Below are 19447 nucleotides of genomic sequence, written 5' to 3'. Positions count from 1 at the left end.
CTGTCCTCACCATATGATACCTCCCCAGAAGAAGCTGAAGAAGACGTAGAATGCCAGCGAGCCCCAGATGACGAAGTGATTGATCCAGGTCCAGTGACGTGTGTCCAGGGCCAGCTGCAGAAACAGATCTGGGATCAGTCTCTGCTCTCCATCCTACACCTTCCACAGAGGTCATCTGACCACACACTTTAAGCAGCAGCGTGAGCTTAGTTTCCCATTAACATCCCTCTGACAAAGCCCAGAACCAAATGATGCTGAAATACGCTTATGCACCGATATGCAGTGTAAGAAAGCAAGTCTCAATCCGCAGCATGTAACCAAAGTATATCGCCTACAAAAGGACTTTACCTTAAGGGTGACAGTGAAGACGAGGACTGTAAAAACTATTGTTCCGTATGACCAATTTCCAAACACCTGAAAAATCAGAACACAGAGCAGTTTGTGAAGTTTCTACAAAAGATGCTATAAGCTTACGTGGCATTGTTGGATGGAGGGGCGGAGCTTGCCACTTACCTGGCCATTGTCCTGTAGTGCGGGGTTTCTGAAAAGACAGTGCACCCCAAAAAAGAAGAGTAGGCCTTGGAACAGTCCCAGAAGTGTCCAGTACAAGAAGGGACCCCATCTCAGCATGGCGTTCTTCGCTATCTCCCTGCAGGAGGGCAGGAAAGAAGACAAGACAGAGAGCGAAAGAGAGAGCAAAGAAGAGAGGGAAGGAGCAAATGAGAGAACAAAAGAAGTCTGCTGTGTGCACCCTCCATCTAACCTAACAAAAAAAGCATTATTTTATGGAGATGCTGTTGGTATATTACAGCAACCATGCTGGATTTAGTATTGGAGGATTTTCAAAAAAAAAAAAAAAGCATCAAACATTATGATCACCCTGAGAAAAAGATATGCTCTCTGCTGCCCCATACCTGTACAACTTGGCATCGTCCAGCAGGATCTCGATGGAGATGTGCTGCTCCAGGAGGCTATAGGCCAGGATGGGCATAGAGGTGAAGCAGATGTTGTACATCGTCAGATAGGCTGCATCGTAGAGGGGCTGGGGGGGCAGGCCAGGGAGGGGGCACCGAGGGGTTAATAACACACAGAGAGGAGCACAATCTCACACACACACACACACACAAAACACAAAGTTTCACAGGAACGTGTGGCTTTGGCACAACTGAGCAAAAACGGCATCCGTACCATCGCCGTGTGGCACCGCGCAGCTATTTATGCACATCCATACATGTATATATAGATATTTGTACACAAACACATTCATCTACATTTTTGTACATGACTATACGTTTTGCGTGCATACGCATAAACATATGTGTGTGTAGAAATAAATTATCATGCACACACTCGTACTTTTTTGGTGGGTTTGCATCTAGAGCAGATACAGCGTCAGCGTGTACTATGCAGCCTGAGCAGAACTCCATGTGCGTTCTGACTGCAGCGTCTACATTTATGGCACATAAGGTGCGTGTGCTTCACAGCTATACATATATATCGGTGAGCACTCACTCCAGGAACAGAGAGGGGTGGGGTGATTAAGAAGGGAGGTATGCAGACATTTGGAGGAGGTTCTGGTTGGATCAGTTAGCACAGGTATCTGAGCCAGGTGACAGGAGCACTATGAGAGTACTCACCTGCTGTGAATATCCACAGAAAAACTGGTATAAGAACTGAGGTAAGATGAAGCAAAGATTCTGAAAGCGGGAGAGAAAAATGGGAGGTTAAAAAGTGAAAGTGGAAGTGACCTGGCAATATCAGATACTGTACAATGATAGTGCTGAACAAAACGGAACACACCCTGGCCTTTGTGCAGGGTCTGTTTTTACAGATCATACATTTTGCAGCTGTGTTTGTGCATCGCCTGTGTTTTTACAGTTCACAGATTCTGTACAGCTGTGTTTGTGCAGGGTCTGTTAGCAGGGTAAAACTCTGTTTTACTGGAACCACTGAAGCCTTGAAGGTGTTTGCTCAAGGGAACATCAGCAATGACCTGGCCAGGATTCAAACCCATGAACCCCTGGGTTGCTGTCCCTTCAAGCCAAGGTCTGCACAGAGGCAGAGCCCATGGAGTCTGCAGCCAGCCCTACCTTGTAGAAGAAGTACTGCACCAGGTGGGCGATGCGGACGTAGTACAGGTGCCCGTGGGCCAGCAGCAGCTTCTTCAGGTGCTTGAGTTTGGGGATGGCGTAGTCGCTGTTCCGCACCGCCTGCCGACCCTCCTTCCCCTTTATACCTGGGGCACATGGGAGCAGAGGAGAGACTTGTTTGGAAGTTCAAGGTACCAAGCTTACAGCAAACAGGACCACTGAAGGCAGATCGGTCACTGCTCAATAGAGCGCATAAATATCACTGCTGAAGTTTAATGGTTGTTGGTCTGATGTAAGGGTGATGCGGGGCTCAGTGAAGCGAGAGCTCACCTATTCCCACATGCGCCTCCAGGATCATACTGACATCATTGGCTCCATCGCCAATCGAAAGCGTAATGGGGTTTCCTTTGGAGTTCTTTACCATCTTCACAATCTATGGCAGGGGAGACAGAGAGGGAGGGAGGGAGAGGGAGAGAGAAGGAGGGAGAAAAGGAGAGAGAGAGGCTGAACAAAAGAGGCTGAACAGATCTCTAACAGTTTCATCCTCCCTTGAAACCGAGCCACAGTCGATGCCAAGACCGGTCAAAGACTCCCGTCCTCATAATTAGGCCCAATACCCATTTGATTACCAAGCCATCCATCCTCTGAGGCCGGATCAGATCAATACAGGTCCATGCCAGAAGAGGAGGAGGGAGAGGGGGAGAGCAGAGAGGTTTCCCAGCATGCACAGCAGCGCGCTCGGCCCTCACCTGGGCCTTCTGAAGCGGCGCCATGCGGCAGCAGAGCACAGCCGTGCAGTTCTGGCAGATCTGCAGGAACAGGCTCTTGTACCGGCTGGCGCTGGCTTCTGGTGTGGCGTTCAGCACCAGGGACAGCGTGGCACCATCTATGATGAAGCCGTACTCCTGCGCGGGTGAGGACCACCGCCTGTAATGCATGCCACACACAGTCGGGTCAACCGGGGGACACACACTTGTATGTATGCAAGAAGCATTTCAACTGAAATAAGGCATCCACAGGACTAAGGAGTGGAATTTTTAGTGATTTTTAAATCCATGTCCTTGATCCATGTTTTGATAGTTGTGTAATAATTTGGTGCACTATTTATCCAAACAGGCCACAAAATGCTTGCCAGTGTGGTGGCATCATTATAAATGCTCTCCTTCGCTTCTGTGCACATAACACATAACACATAACACACACACACACACACACACACACACACACACACACACACACGGGAAAACACGACGGAGAACTATACCTCCGAAACGAGCCCCGGCACTGACCTGGTGACTCCGCCCTTGGCGGGCGGGGCATCCTGCACCGCCCTCTTGTGGTAGTCCAGCAGCAGCTCATGCATGCGCTCCTCGCGCTTGCGGCCTCCCTCCTCCAGGGTGCGCACCGTCAGCTCCAGCAGCTCCGTGCCCCTCTGGAAGAGGCGGCAGGCGTAGCAGGTGGACTTGGCCGTCTCCATCTTGTCGCCCGTCAGCACCCACACCTTCATGCCGGCGCCCTGCAGCGCCTCCATGGTCTCGGCCGCCTCCTCCTGCAGCCTGGGGGGAGGGGGAAGGGCCAAAGAAAACCCGCTCAGCCCCCCGCGCTGGCACCGGCGCCTCAGCACTGGCAACCACACGCACTCCATCAACAGCAGATCTGACAGCTCTGATTTACACGCCCCCATCCTCCATCCTCTCCCCGCTATGTGCAGGAGTTACAGCCCTGACTGGCTCTGAATGAGGGCACCGGCTTGGGGTGAGCGATGAGCCCGGGGCTCCGGAGGGAGCGCGGAGGATGGATGGCACAGCGCCGTGTGACACGCGGACGTGCCGGGTGACGGATGGCTGCGGAACGCACCTGTCCTCCACCGCGGTGGCCCCGATCAGGCTCATCCCCGTCTCCACCCGGTTGTAGACGTCCATGAGCCGCTCCTCCCGGTCCTGCAGCGCCAGCCGGGCCTCCTGCAGCTCCGCGTCCACCCGCGCGTACTCCTCAGCACTCAGCTGCTTATAGGCCACGCACAGCGTCCGGTAGCCCTCCTGACAAGTACACACACACATGCATCAATACATATACACACACACACACACACACACACACACAGATCCATACACACACACACGCACACACACACATACATCAATACATACACACACACACACACAAACATACACACATACACAAATGCATATACATCCATACATACATCAATACACACACACACAGATACATCAATACACACACACACACACACACACACACACACAGATCCATACACACACCCACAAGTACACATATACATGCACACACAAGCACACGCATACATGCAGACATAGAGCTAGACATTAGTCTCTTCACCGTGAAGAACTATAATTTACTTCCTCAAAAGACATCACCCTAGGAGAGATGTATTGTGACTGGAGTGGCATTTGCTTTCTTAAGACAGCAAAAGTCAAGGCAAAAACTTAAAAATAGGCAACATTAAGTCAGACAGATAAGGGCACAGGCTTGCGTCCTCATAAAGGAGGTTTGGGTTCTGACCGTAGCATTGCGCTCCACATGCATGCGTATCCGGTCCACTTCGTCCTGCTTGACGCGGGGGAAGATGGAGGAGTCCGCCCCCTTGCAAAACAGCAGCGTTTCCCCTGACCACACAATCATGAGACCAGAGGTGAGAGGCCAGCTGCTCCAGGCACAAGGGGTCAATGAATCATGTAACGCAGTCAAAAGCCACCCAACCTCGACGGACTGAGGAACTCACCCGTATTCGTTCGGACAATCACGCTCATGCGCCTCCGCACGGGGTCAAAGTTCAACACGTGAAGCAGCTCATACCTGGAGGCAAGACGAAACAGTATACAGGTCACAAATAATTTTAACCCTCCTCCAACCAAAAAAAAGTTTTTAATCAACGGGTATGAAAATATACCTCCACAGGTTACAACTTACACCTCAATATCGTTATTCCTGTTCTGAATTTTCATCTGTTTACACTCCAGCCCCAGGAAAGTGAAGCCATACCTGGACAGGAAGACAGAGCATCATACATTACATTACATTGTATTACATTACTGGAATTTAGGAGACGCTCCTAAGTAGACCGACTTACATAGGTTACAATTTTTACATGTCATCCATTCATACAGCTGGATATTTACGGAGTCAATTTTGGGTTAAGTACCTTGCCCAAGGGTACAGTGGGGAATCAAACCGACAACCTTTCGGTTACGAGTCCTGCTCCTTCACACTAAGCTATACTGCTGCCCCGAGAGGAGTACTGAACCTGAACCTTTGCTGTTTATTACGTGCAGCATTGTGATATAGTTTGGATTCTGTGATCTAGTGACTGTGATGTATAGTAGCCTTGGCTGAACACACTAACTTAGGGTAGGGCTTGAATAGTGTTATGCTCACACTCACTGGTCTGGGAGTGTTGTGAGCCTAGTCTGACACTGTTGCTCATTCAACTTGAATGAATACACTTATGTTCCCTTGTGCTGGAAGTTGCTCTGGATAAGAGCGTCTGCTAAATGAAGGTAATTGTAATGCAATGTAATGAACAGTTTAGTCAGCTTCCCTGAATGGGCTGGAAGGTAGGGTTGCTAAACCTTGGGGTGCTGAGACTTACTTCATGGCCCCCTTGACCAGCGCCACCTCGTCAGGGGAGGAGGCGATGAAGCCACGCTGCTCCGCCTCGTGCGGGACGCCCCCATCGCCCCCATCCACCCCGTCCACCAGGTCGGCGCCCCCGTCCCCAGGCCCCGCCTCCTTCACCTGCACCGTGTGACACAAGCACAGCGCTCGCAGGAAGAGCTCCTCCTTCTCCTGGGGGAGAGAGAGGAAGAACAGGGTTCAGTGAGGACACAAAGGGTCCCAAAATCTCCTCACCCTCTCTCCAGGACACGCATAGATGGACACAGACATGCAGTCCTCTGGTTTGAAGAGTAGCCTGTCAAAAAGCTCCACGCACTGCAGTGATATGCAGTGGAGTTTGGAGGAAAAGACATTTGATCTATGGACACATTAGCAAAAGCAGACAGACACCCCCTGACAAACCACCATCACAGATTTTCTATATTAAGACAGGATATTTAGCTCCTGTGTACCTTCTGTCAAAGGCAGGTGCCAGAAGGCTCTGGTCTGCCATCTCTAGATGTTCTGTTTTATACCACAAGGTTATTTATAAAATGCCAGTAAATCAAACACTTACAGGTTGAAGAACGGCAAAAAGAAACTTTCAATGTTACAAATACTGAGCTGATTATCTGGTCACCATGTACACCATCTCTACCAGCACCATGAAATCATTCTAACGGGAGGCTTTGACGTGTATACCACTTCACAACAAAGACACAGAAACCGAAGCGGATCGACCCAGTACCCACCCTGCCTGCCTTCTGCTGCAGCTTGCTGACTGGCCCGTCAGTGACACAGAACCCGTCCAGCTCGGTCCGGGAGTCCCGGTACTTGTACTGGAAGCCATCGATGCAGCACTCAATGAACTCCATGTTGTTCTGAGTAAGAGTGCCGGTCTTGTCCGTGAACACATACTCCACCTACAGGCCAGGAGAGGAAATGCATCAGACGATGAAGCAATAAAAGAAAACATTTTCGCAATTAATAGACCAGAACAATAAGAACGGACAATGGATCCCTGCGAGAGTGCCGACATAAGTCAGTTTAACGAACCGTGCCCTTAACGGCCTGTAATTAAAATGCAAACTGTCTATGACTGATCTACAAGCGCAACATTTTGGTTGTGGGTGCGGATGAGGCCAGCGCACAGAGAGAACGGCCTCCCTCACCTGGCCCAGTTCCTCGTTGAGGTCAGACGTGTTGACCAGTGCCCCCTCCTGGATCTCCGGGTCGAAGAAGTCCTTGTCCCAGGTGATGAAGAAGGAGCCCAGGAACTTCTGCATCTCCACGGTGACGTACATGGAAACGGGGATGATGAAGTTGAAGAGCACCATGAAGGACAGGAAGTCTGTAAACATCTTCAGGTACTGCAACAGAAACGCAAATCCATCATCACCACCATGCCCCTTTTATTCACCTTGTCACAGTTAGGTCTGACGCCGAGTAAATTAAACCCACTGGTGAAAGAGGGCGACTCTCCTGAACCGACACACACTTCACACAACGCAGAACTCACACAATGCAGGGTGGTAAAGCGGCAGAACAACAAATATAATATTAATTATTAATAATATGAAACATAATACACTACACAGCTGGTAACCTTAACATCAGCAAGGTTTCTGAGGGTTACTGAACAGTGACACATCAAAGATTTATTACTGAAATTAATTGTTGAAATTCTTCAAGAATTAGCATAATTCTGCCTCTGGTCTGGTTCACAGCTGAAATCATTTATTTTACAGATGAATGGATTCGATAAACAATCAAAGCCTGAAAATAACAGAATTGCTGCATTCCCAATAAATACATGAACGCCTTCACAGAAGTGTCAGGTCACATGGTTACTGTGGACCAGAGACGGACAGCGCTGCTGCCTCACCAGGTAGGTGTCCTTCTCCTTCTGGGTCTTGTGGTTGTACCAGGGTTCATCCTGGCCAGGTTTGCTCTGCCACACGTACTTGAGTGTCGTGCACACCAGCGCCTTGCTGACCAGGATACACAGGTACACCAGGAGGAAGGCGTTGATCGACCTGGCGGAGGAAGGCCACGCACATGCACCACCGTCAGTACAGCAGAGACAGGCACAGGTCCAGCCACATGGTAGGGTCACATCCTACATGCAAATGCACGCACACGCACACACACACGCGCGCGCACACGCACACACACACACACACACACACACGTGCGTGCACGCGTGCACACACACACACAAACACATACACATGCGCGCACACACACACACACACACACACATGCGCACACACACACACACGCACGCACACACACATGCACACACCCTTCCATCCTGCTCCTGCTCCTTTCCTGCACTGCCTTGTTCTCCCACCACTCCCTCCCTCCCTTTCTCCATCACACTTTCATTCCTTTCTCCGTCCTCCTCCTTAGGGATCCACCCTTTTCCTCCCTCTCCCTCCTTCCCCTCCCTCCTCCTTACTTCTCCACCACTGAGCGCTTCTGGGACTTGCCCTGGTAGTTCAGGGCCATCTTGGTCTCCATGCCGGTGTACACTGCCACACCTGGGGAACACAGGAGACGGGGGAATGAGAGGGGTCAGAGAGAGAGTGCTGGCTGATTCAGGCTCAGTTTGACTGCCCCCATGAGGTTCTTATAGAAGTTCTGTAATTACCGTAGATCTTCTTGGTGTTTTTCAAGGTAGCTCCTTTCAAAAGCAAGTTCTCTGGACCCAAAGACCTGAGGATACACAGGAGAGCTGGTCTGTCACAGACTGCAGGGCTCTGAACAGGCTCCCACAGGCTGTCCTCACTTTGCCTACGCAGAAGCCCCCCCTAGAACCGCTACCAACCACACAACAGTTAAGAGCATCGCTGGCCTGGTTCTGCTTTCACCTCCAGTGTTCTTGAGAAGTACCGACTTTTATAAGACCATTACAAAGCGCCCGATGACAAATGCTTCCCAGAGCGCTTTCTAAGCGATCCTTGAGCGGCTGCCAGGCCGGCTTAACTTTAATGGTTGTTTGGAGTTATGGGTCGATAGAATAATGATTTGAGAGTAATGCAAAAGGAAAAGAGAGAGAGATTAAGCCACTGAGCTGCCGAGGGAACGCAAATGCCGCGCGGTCGTCCTCGCTGCACTCACCGCACGACGGGCTCCTGGTCGTCCCTGTAGATGTGCATTCGGCCGACGAACCTGTGGGAAAAATAGACTGACCTGAGGACAGTGGGTGATGTGATGGTACGTTCGACACCACTCTGTCCTTCCTGAACTGCGGAACTCTGCCACTGTATTGATGAATCGGACCGAAGAGTCTAGCCCATAGTTCCCAATTTGGCAACAATTTCTGCAGGTTCAGTGCAACTTGAAAACACTCAGGGCAACCTAACCTCTTTTTTCCCCCAAGTTGGCGGAATACAATTGGCTACGGTAAATTTGCTTGAGGTACATTGAAAAGGTGTCATATAAACACAAAAAGACTGCTGGAAATGCTCTTAACATCATAGATCAGGCAATTACATACAAGAGAGGCAGCACTGGTCTACTCATGGAGAAGCCTGGGTGTAATTAGCACATACAAACACTAGGTGGAGCCAAAACAAAGGTGCATGGACCATGTTGCAAACAGCTCGCTGATTTTTCTCTGCCACAATAAACAGAGACCAGCTGTCAACTTTCACTTTTTACAAACTCATCAAAACTGTGGGCTGATGGAGAGGGTAAAGAAACTGAAAGCTTGCTCAAACGTCCATGCATTAGGCTATTGATTATCTTAAGCTCATTAAGTCATTAAGTTGAGGGTGGAAAAAAAAATGTTATTGATAGCACTATCGGTTATCAATACACAAGCTGCAAAGGAGGCGAAAGAAGACCAAGGGCTCGTCCAGGGCCACCATAAAACCGCAGTCAAACTGGTGTTCCAAGAGCCAATAATAACCAGCCTGCTCATAAAGAATGGCATGTGGCAGTTACATTAACACTGAATCACAAAGGCATTCCAAAGTCTGGTAGAAATCCAGCTTACTTATCATGGAGAACTTTGAAAAAAACTTTGATTTAGTTTGATTAAGTTTGTCTGGATTTAATTTACTTTGGGGAATCGCTAATGGAAGAAATGCACAACAACCTCATGTCACACTATAAATAATGGTCATTTTTCAGAGAGTATCACACTATTCAGGAGTGGAAAAACAAGGCTGTCCTTCATCAGCGGACTTTTATGGAGATTGAAATACTGGCTATAAAAAAGAAGGTCAAATATTAATAACAAAGTGAAATTCAGGGTTTAAAAATGAAGGACTCAATATATGCGGATAATACAAGTTTTCTTCTCAGCCCACAACATTAAACCCTGCAAAATCTTATCAAAGACCGAGATCACTTCTCTAATCTATCAGGTTTAAAGACAAACTGCCAAGTGTAAAATAATAACGGTTGGGTCTCTGAAAGAGACAGCATTTATTTTACCATGTGGTCTATACAATTCACAGACAGACCTGTTCACATACCTGGTATTCTCATCCCCAGAAACACAAACTCTCAGCAATTAACTTCAACAATAAACATTTTTTGTTTATTGCAAGATTTTATTACAACTGGCAAGGTCTGACAGCTATAGAAAGGGAAACACTAGTCAATTCATGGCAAGATTACCTTGATCAATGCCCTAGTTGTATTAGAGTTACATAATTGCATATGGCCTTACCAACACCAGATGAAACATTCTTTAAAATATATGAGCAGAAAATAATCATATTTATATCAAAGGATAAACCAGATAAGGTAGAAGTATATAGCTTAAAAAAAAATATGAACTGAGTGGGCTGAAACTATTAAATCCAAGGGCACTGAATCTTTCACTTAAAGCCTCCCTGATTCAGGAACACAGACACAGACAGACACACACACAGACAGACACACAGACACAGCCCTACTTGTAGAGGTCAGGCTGGGGCTGTTCACACTCGATGGTTGCGTTGAGCAGCTCCAGATCCCTCTCGGTGTCGGGCACTGTGTAGTGAGTCTGTGGGAGAGAGAGAGGAGGAGACGACGGACAGTGAAAAGTAGGTCTTCCCCCTGACGCAGGCTGCCGTGACTTTAGAGGATACGGCGGAGATGAGCCTCCAGACTTGGCAATTAGGGGGTGCAAGCCGGATGAACCCTTTAACCTTGTGGTTGGACTCCCCGTCCAGGCTGGCCGTGGTGACGAAGCAGGTGTCATCATCACGGCTGGACCGCAGCAGGATCAGGTCGCAGGGGAAGGTCTCGTCCTCCACCACCTCCACGACGTCACCCACCTGTGCGGCACAGAGACCCCGGGGGAGAGCACAGGTGTGTGAGGAGGCGGAGCTGTGTTTCGGCGGACGCCGGCCGCGGCGCGGCGCGTCTTACGGTACCTTGATCTTCTCGCTCTCCTTGCGCGTCCTCTGGCCGTTCTCCAGCAACGTCACCAGGTACTTGTTCACCTCGTTGTCTGCTTTGTGCCGAAGCCAGTCCTCGTAGCCCTGAGAGAGACCCAGAGACAGGAAAAAGGAAACGGTGAGAGGGAGAGGAGGAAAGGAGAGAGGGATGGAGATAGAGAGGAGATGAACAAGGGCAGTGAGGAAGGGAGAAAGAGGGGCAGAGCAAGAAAAGGGGGATAAAAATGTGAGGATGAGAGCGAAATAGAGGGAGGGAGGGACAAAGTGTGAAAGAAGGACAGAGGGGAAAAGTGCAGACAAAGAGAGCCATCTTTGGTCAACGCCCAATGGCAGGTCTGATTCAGCCTCACAATCTACAGAGGTTCCCCTGGTGTGTCACTTATAAGCCCACATAAAGCTTTCCCTGAACCCTACACCTGGGCAGGGGGAGGTCCACTCTGTTGTCCTTCTCGACAGAACTTGAGCTAAGAAACACAACCCTCAAAGTAACCACCTAAATCACTGGCGTGTGGAAATGTTTACCAGTGAAATTTTTGGTCATTTTCCAAGCCACATTCACATTCCCCACTGTGGCATTTATTTGGCTGTGACAAAAAAACACTATTTATAACAAGAATCATTACAGTCCATCCCGCTGTTTGGTGAAGACACATTCTGACCGTGACAAAAATGATCAGCTCTCTTTAGCTACTAACCTCCCAGCTGCACTGATCGCCCTGACTAGATAACTAATACCATTTCACATGGTAAGGTTGCAGTGCAACAGCATGGATTGTTTATGTAACTTTTTATATAACAGCCCAATGTCAACAGAGAAATATGTAGATCATTAATTTACTGTGAGAAAACTGTAAACAAGCCACAGAGGGATTTCACCACCACACTCCAACTTTCGCTGCTGGGGGAGAGATGGGAAAGGAGGTTTACAGAAATAACAGGCTCACAGGGTTCCAGGCAGGACTGAACAAGTCCCTTGCCTCATTTCAAAAAACACGTCAAAGCTGTGGCAGTAATCACCATCACACACACCCTCTCCTGCCTCAGTGCTTTGAAAACACACTGCATATTTCAGGAAGGGGAGCTCTGAGACACCAGCAGAGGACACACGGTTAGGTTAGGGCGCAGGGCGGTTACAACACCGGGGGGGGGGGTTGGGGGGCATGGCTGGGGAACAGGACAGCGGCACACAGCAGGGACACAACGCTGCCACTCACCTGCTTGATGGCTGTCACTGTGATGACGAAAAACAAGGGCAGGCCGCTGGTGACGGGGCTGGTAGGTGTGTCTACTATCACCTGTGGAGACACGAACAGGACATTACACACACACAGCAAGACTGAAGGGTGTTCTGGGGGAGTGGGACATGTTTTTGTGCTCTATCCAATCTGTTCACATTGCGGTCACTGGGCAGTGAAATTCTCATCAGCCGCTGAACTGCAGGGCAGATGCAGATCAGGGATTGAGTTAGCCAACAATCACTAGTTCCTCTTACTGACAGAGAATGGCCACGGTTTGGGCAAAGTCAGTGAGGCACTGTGGATGACTCCAGGATCAGCAGAAAAGCAATGCTCCACCTACACCATCTTTTTCGTTCAAGCCTTATGACCACGATGGTGATTGTCATTGTGATTGCAGCTGGACCGGAACTGCTGGAAGGACACTTTGCTGCACTGAGGTTAACATAATCACACATCAGAACTGAGAGCATGGATTCCAATGACATAAGAGAGGATAGATTTGGTAAAGAACAGACACACAAACAGCCCCTGTTCTCTACAGTTAAGGCATACATTCTAATAAACTAACAACTGAGGACAACACCCACAGTTGAATATCAACATAGACACACCTCTCTTAAACCCCCCATACTGTTAGCATAAGATCAGTCAACATAAAACTGGTATAGCATCAGTCATGTGATAAAGAGTACTGTATGCAACCCAGATACTGAGTCACACACAGCGATGAAGGCAAAACAAGGCAGCCTAGTTCACCACAATCGACCTCTGACCATCATAATTGCATGAGTCAGTGAGACACCAAGGGCGTCTCTTATGCTGTGACCGAACTGGAGCTCAGCAAAAAGGAGGTCTGGGATTGGTGACCAGTTTCACTGGTGAGACAGGAAGGTGTTTTTCCATACAAGAGACTGATGAATGAGTAGTACCCCCACACACAGCTGTACCTCCCGAAATGCCCTTAAGGCACAGTGACACTAAAGCAGGTTTGACCACTATAGGTCAACAACAGTGTCTTTCACCAGTGTTTGTTTCACCATGCAATAAAGTCATTTTGACAGGCTACAAGACTGTGCAGGTACTTCTCGTTTATCAGCAAGCCTGTCTCCCGCTCAGCACTTGTACGTTCTGGATATGTGAATGACTTCCGTTGGGACTTCCACTACGCTTTTTACATGGAACTTTCAGTGTGTATTCAGACTTAATGTGGATTCAGTGTTCTGCTTTTCTACAGCAGACAAAGACCACTGTTTCAACGTGCCAAAAAGCACCAACCCCGTGAGAAATTCAGATCAACCAGGCGTGATCGCAGCACTGAGTTTTCATTTTTATTCATCACTGCATCACATGAGTGCAATTTAAAATAAAAAAATAACATTAATAAAAAAAAAAAACAACAGTCAAATGTCGTTTCGGCTCAGTTTCATAGGAAGTGAGCCAGACTCACTTTCACAGGGGACTAGCATACCGATCAAGTCCAAATTAGGCCGTACAATTAGATTAGGCTGCACCGATCAACACATTATCACATCCTCATGCATATGTCGCAACAGGTCTGAAATCAGATTACAGGCGGTTTCTCACATTGCTATGGATTATACAAACCAAGATAATCAAGCTAGGCAGGCCACAACTGTGAGACAGGTGCTGCAGAAACACGAAATGGCTTCAAAACAAAGTCACAATTCACACCACAAGCAGGAACCGTATTCCATTTTGCTCCACAAAAGTTCCTCTCAACTGTTATGCTGAGTCATCTTCCCTTGTGAATGCCTTCCCATTATTACATTTTTTTTCATTATTGGCATTTAGCAGACGCTCTTATCCAGAGCAATTTACATCGGTTACAGTTCTTTCTACAATGTTATCCATTTATCCAGCTGGATATTTACTGAGGAAATTGTGGGTTAAGTATCTTGCCCAAGGATACAGCAGTCCTGCTCCTTAAACACTATGCTACATTACTGCCATTTCCCATATTCACCAGTAAAAAAATTACAACTAGTGACCTACAATGACATTTGACTCGACCGGTAAAACATGTCCATCGACAACGCATGCAAAACTTCTCTTCAAAACAAGAACGTTGGACACGCTCTGACTGAACATTACGTGGAAGTTACCCGTGGTCCCCCAACGGCACTGAAATCCAGCGGTCTTAAAAGCATGAAACTTAAACACAAGCCAACCCGAGAAAGTCAAATAAGGCGCAAGTACGCTGATCCAAAAACGACAGCATGGTGATAAAAACCGCAGGCGACGGAGAGCATGGGTGGTGAGGGGGAGAGATGTAGATAATGATAGTCTAGAGAGCTCCCAAAATCCCAAACAGCAATTTCTGCAACCATGTAAAACGGCCTGAAATTGATATTGGAGGCAAAAAAAAAAAAAAAAAATGAGAAATGAGAAACAGAAGTCATTTTATCCCCAGGAGGAATCCACAAATTGCCTTGTCGAGTACACTTCCAAAAATTCACACATTTACCCTAAGTCCAGCTCCATGGCTTATTGTATCAGATAATTAGCGGTGAACAGAACCCACCTCCAAGGATGTGAATTTTTAAAAATGAAGCCTTGCTTCCAGCCTCCTGAGACACTGCTGACGCACTCAGTAGAACACCAGGTGAACTGTATCCGATTCTACTCTTCCTTCGTGTCCGACACTGACTCCTCGATGATGACTCCTTAATTGACATGAATGCATTATATTTTCATTTAGCCCGGCAGGTTAGATGTTGTACTTGGGTATGTGAACTGAAGCAAAGAACATAATAAAAATGGTTACAAAAATTTCCTTATTTCATGTTCTTTCTTTATTATTTCAACTTGATAGAGAAAAAATTCCTTATGTCCTCTTTGCATGGCGGCATGAATATGCATGAATATGCATGCTGTCATGAAGGATTCTCAGCCTACAGCTGCACATGGTTCTACAGACCAGACGGCCCGGTTCAGGCCTGGTTCTGTGGGAGGGGGGCCACAAAAACATTCGCCTGACCTACCAAGCATTTCAACCTGTGGCGACAGCTCCTGACTAACCGTGCTTCTTCATTGCGACTCGGATGCCCTGATGTTCCCTCTGTTCAGTGGGGCTGGAGCCAGCCCTGCCATGTGTTCAGAGGCCAGGCAGTCCCAAACAGCCTGCTAACAGCCACAGCCGCAGCCCTGATGAGAGCTGATTTCTGTACTATTCCCTTCTAATCCTGGCATGGGTTTACACAGAGATTTTCCTTTTTTAAACACCTTCTCATAACTTTTATTTTTCAACAAAATCCACACTCGATTTTGCATTAACGTTTGCAGAAGACATAAAAACAAGAACATTTGGCTCCAAGAGGAAGCTGTCAGTAAAAAGACATATAAACAGTATACACAAAGTTAATTAGGCTATATCACAGCGATATGACTGCTGAGAAAGTGTCATGCCTCTTTTTCAGGTCGCTGTGCTAAGTTAGTGCAATTTTGTTGTGCGCCTTTTCAAAACAAAAATGTTAAAGCTGAACATGGTGCAATCACACATACTTCAGCTGGGAGACTGGAAAGTACCTTGACAGCACACAGTCTACTTACTGAAAGCTACAATGAGTGTTCATGCCCAACACGCATGGAGAAAAGTCCCTAATTCACCCAGGGAGCACCTGCCCAATAACTCATCATGGAAAGGTTTCACTCAAAAGTGACGAAAATGAGTCACACATAATCTGCGTGGAAGTTTACACTGGTACACTGGATTCCCCCCGGAGATAACCCACTCATGGTGCCTTTTTCAATACAGAAGTTATGTCAAGTGCTCCTTTGTTATTGGTTATCAATTTTTCATTAAGTCATATAAGCCGAGGCCTTGTGTATTGTATTGTGTATGGTTTCAGGTAATGTCTCAACACACACACGCAGAGGGACGTAGGTGCATGGATGCACACTCACACTCACACTCACACTCACACTCACACTCACACTCACACTCACACTCACACTCAATCGCATTCCTTTCGGGAGCTCCAAAGTGAGCCAGGCACAAACACCAGTCTGGAATATCCAGATGGACACAAGTTCCTCAGATGCTTCTCAGTGTCTGCTTCCCTTTGAACTGAGAAAAGGGGGAGGTCCGCAATACAGCAGGTATAACGTGCAGCCATCTGCCCTGTCAGCAGCTGTGTTCGTGGCAAGGCAAGAGCATCTGGGCACATATTCAAAGACGCTCAGCAGGAAGCAGCCAGACTGACAATACAGCTCGTATAAGGCCGAAGGCTGGAGTAACCTTCTCCAGGAATTCCAGGCGCTAAGCAGCAATGTCTGCACAGGCTCCTGACAGGAAACACCAGAGTCTCTGTCTCATCCGGCCGGAGTAAGACACCGCTCCCTCCTGCCGTCCTCCGCCGAGCATGCTGGGTACCACCCACCTATCCCTGCGGGCTTAGCGTCTGTGCCGCGGGAGCCAGCTGTCCCGTTTCCTCCGGTGACTCAGGAGCTGTGGTTTATTATTTCATTAAATACCCCCACCCCCCCCTCCCAGGGCTGACCCTATTTGGGTCTATTCAGCAGAAAGGTGCTCTAACACTGCCCAGGGCCCTGGGGGTGATGGATGTGGTGGAACAGAGACGCTGCGCATCGTTTTTTTCCCATCTAATAAATTGATAAAAACCCATCTGCAGGGAGCAGGCCGCGGCGCCATCTGCGATTAAAGATATTAAGAGGAACGGGGGCCGAAAACTGCTGAGGACAGTGCGTCTTCCACACTGTGACAGTGGAACCGCCGCCGCCGCCGAGTGCTGTACCACACTGCAGGAATCTCAGACACTCACCCACACCTGCTGTACCACACTGCAGGAATCTCAGACACTCACCCACACCTGCTGTACCACACTGCAGGAATCTCACACACGCACCCACACCTGCTGTACCACACTGCAGGAATCTCAGACACTGTACCACACTGCAGGAATCTCAGACACTCACTCACACCTGCTGTACCACACTGCAGGGATCTCAGACACTCACTCACACCTGCTGTACCACACTGCAGGAATCTCAGACACTCACTCACACCTGCTGTACCACACTGCAGGAATCTCAGACACTCACTCACACCTGCTGTACCACACTGCAGGAATCTCAGACACTCACTCACACCTGCTGTACCACACTGCAGGAATCTCAGACACTGTACCACACTGCAGGAATATCAGACATGCTGTAGGAATCTTAGACATTCACCTACAACTACTGTAACACACTACCCTCATCACAGACATTCACCCTTGCTTACTGTACTATACTGCAATAGACTTAAACTCATCTCCTTCCACTATGCCATACACATACACACATAAACCCTGTTTCAGTGAATCGCACTGCAGTCCATATACCCCACGCTCCTCCTGCTGCACCACACTGCACCACTCCCTCTAACCACACTGCAGTCTCTTCCCCTCTTTAGCAGTTGGAAAGAGAGCAACCCCCCCCCCCCCCCTGCCCAACCAGCTAGACTCATCCAGATGTGTGGGCTAGCAGTTAGTGAAAAGAGCGTGTAAGGAAGAGGAACTCAGCCCTGAATCAGGGCACATTAATAAACCGCTGGCAGGGTGAATGTCACCAAAGTGACAAACCATGTTCCCTGGGCCCCCCCCGGGGGGCCGCGGGCAGGCACCGCACTCCCCGTCGCTCGGCCCCCCTGATCCGCGTGGGTTTGACGAGAGCCCACCAAAGGCAAGCGGAGGTATTTATAGCAGCGCAGTGCGTTTTTATCAGCCCGGAGTCTATTTGTGGCTCAGAACTACAAAGGACTCCCTGCCTGCTGACGTCAGCAGTGCAGCGCTGCAGAGCCTCATCTTGGGGGGGGGGGGGGGGGTCTGGGGCTTGGCTTCGGATTGTGAATTCTCTGGAGAATTCAAAGTGTCTATTTCTGGCACTGTGAAGCGGCTCGGGGGGCCGGGTGTGACGGGCAGCGTGTGCTCTGCTCTGCCTCTCTGCTATAATAGCGGGCGGCGCGGGGAAGACGACGCGCTGTGCATGAGAAGCCCCTCCTGACAGATCCGGGATTAGCGGGGAGACGCCAGCCACATGTCAGGCTGGGTAAACATCATCAGCACGCCGGGGGAGACGCCTGTGTGAGCGTGCGCACAGCAGCCAATGCACGGGCAGGTGTGCATACGCATGCACACGCGCATATACACGCAGTTACACAGACACGCACATACACGCACATACACACGCAGGCAGTGACACAGACAGGCATGCACACGCGTATATACACACAGTTACACAGACACGCACAGACACGCACATACACACGCAGGCAGTGACACACACACGCATGCACGCATGCACACACAGACAGGCACACCGACAGTCACGCACGCACACACACAGGCACACATACGCACACACACACACACACACACACACAGGCACACACAGGCACACACAGACGCACAGGCAGGCAGGCAGGGACGGAGGCGCACACACACAGGGAAATGTAACCCTGTCTCCACTGTGGAGGAGCTGAGGGTGAGCAGTAAGCAAATGCACAGGCACACCTGTTCTGCGTAATTTGCTTACAGATTCCGCTCAAGCCAGCTGCCTTTCTGAAGAACTGTGGAGGTGGGCTCCAACACGGACTTATTTCCTTCCAGCTTTACCCGCATTCTTTACCCTCACTCACCTCACCTACGACATGAGAATCTGAATGAGTTCTATGGAAACCCCCTTTGCGTTTTGTGGAGAGCATGTGACTTCAGAAATGCAGCGCATTCTACATTACATTGTTCCAAAAGCCTCAGGCAAATTTGTGCATTCTCCTGCTCGTGTCAGATGGCCACTTCCTGATTCAGGGGGCAGGAGAACACTTCTCCCATGAGTTTAAGTCATGACCAGGAATGGAAGTACAGGCAACTCTAGCTTCTGCTAAACTCGCCGATACCAAACATCTAAGGAAAATGCAAAACTTTCCCACATGCAAGCCATGTGCCTCAGGGAAAAGAGAAAAAAAAAAACACAGCACGAGCTGATCTGTCTTGACGTCATCGAAACGGCCCCTCTCTGCACCCTACATTTCCCACGTCGACACACCCACCTGAAACACGTACAT

At 48.9% G+C, this 19447-nt stretch overlaps 1 protein-coding gene across 3 annotated transcripts in view; it reads right to left on the bottom strand.

Moving 5' to 3' along the window:
- The window catches only part of atp11c (ATPase phospholipid transporting 11C), a 45530-nt gene that overhangs the window by 5813 nt on the left and 20270 nt on the right, over positions 1-19447 (bottom strand). For all 3 annotated transcript variants that reach the window (XM_036547740.1, XM_036547741.1, XM_036547742.1), the window contains exons 4-27: positions 12337-12417; positions 11099-11206; positions 10871-10999; positions 10637-10725; positions 8847-8897; positions 8377-8441; positions 8185-8266; positions 7609-7759; positions 6896-7093; positions 6476-6646; positions 5719-5915; positions 5040-5111; positions 4852-4925; positions 4632-4735; positions 3948-4129; positions 3380-3646; positions 2840-3017; positions 2421-2523; positions 2091-2236; positions 1638-1697; positions 915-1042; positions 514-649; positions 349-414; positions 11-114 (exon numbers count right to left, since the gene is read on the bottom strand). In XM_036547740.1, coding sequence (XP_036403633.1) covers positions 11-114; positions 349-414; positions 514-649; positions 915-1042; positions 1638-1697; positions 2091-2236; positions 2421-2523; positions 2840-3017; positions 3380-3646; positions 3948-4129; positions 4632-4735; positions 4852-4925; positions 5040-5111; positions 5719-5915; positions 6476-6646; positions 6896-7093; positions 7609-7759; positions 8185-8266; positions 8377-8441; positions 8847-8897; positions 10637-10725; positions 10871-10999; positions 11099-11206; positions 12337-12417 — 2942 coding nt within the window. The remainder of the gene's footprint in view (positions 1-10; positions 115-348; positions 415-513; positions 650-914; positions 1043-1637; positions 1698-2090; positions 2237-2420; positions 2524-2839; positions 3018-3379; positions 3647-3947; positions 4130-4631; positions 4736-4851; positions 4926-5039; positions 5112-5718; positions 5916-6475; positions 6647-6895; positions 7094-7608; positions 7760-8184; positions 8267-8376; positions 8442-8846; positions 8898-10636; positions 10726-10870; positions 11000-11098; positions 11207-12336; positions 12418-19447) is intronic.

The sequence above is a fragment of the Megalops cyprinoides genome, chromosome 16 (assembly GCF_013368585.1).
Source record: "Megalops cyprinoides isolate fMegCyp1 chromosome 16, fMegCyp1.pri, whole genome shotgun sequence".
NCBI classification, from domain to species: Eukaryota; Metazoa; Chordata; class Actinopteri; order Elopiformes; family Megalopidae; genus Megalops; species Megalops cyprinoides.
The sequence above is the reverse complement of the archived record's forward strand: the minus strand, read 5'-3'. Positions and strand labels throughout refer to the sequence as shown.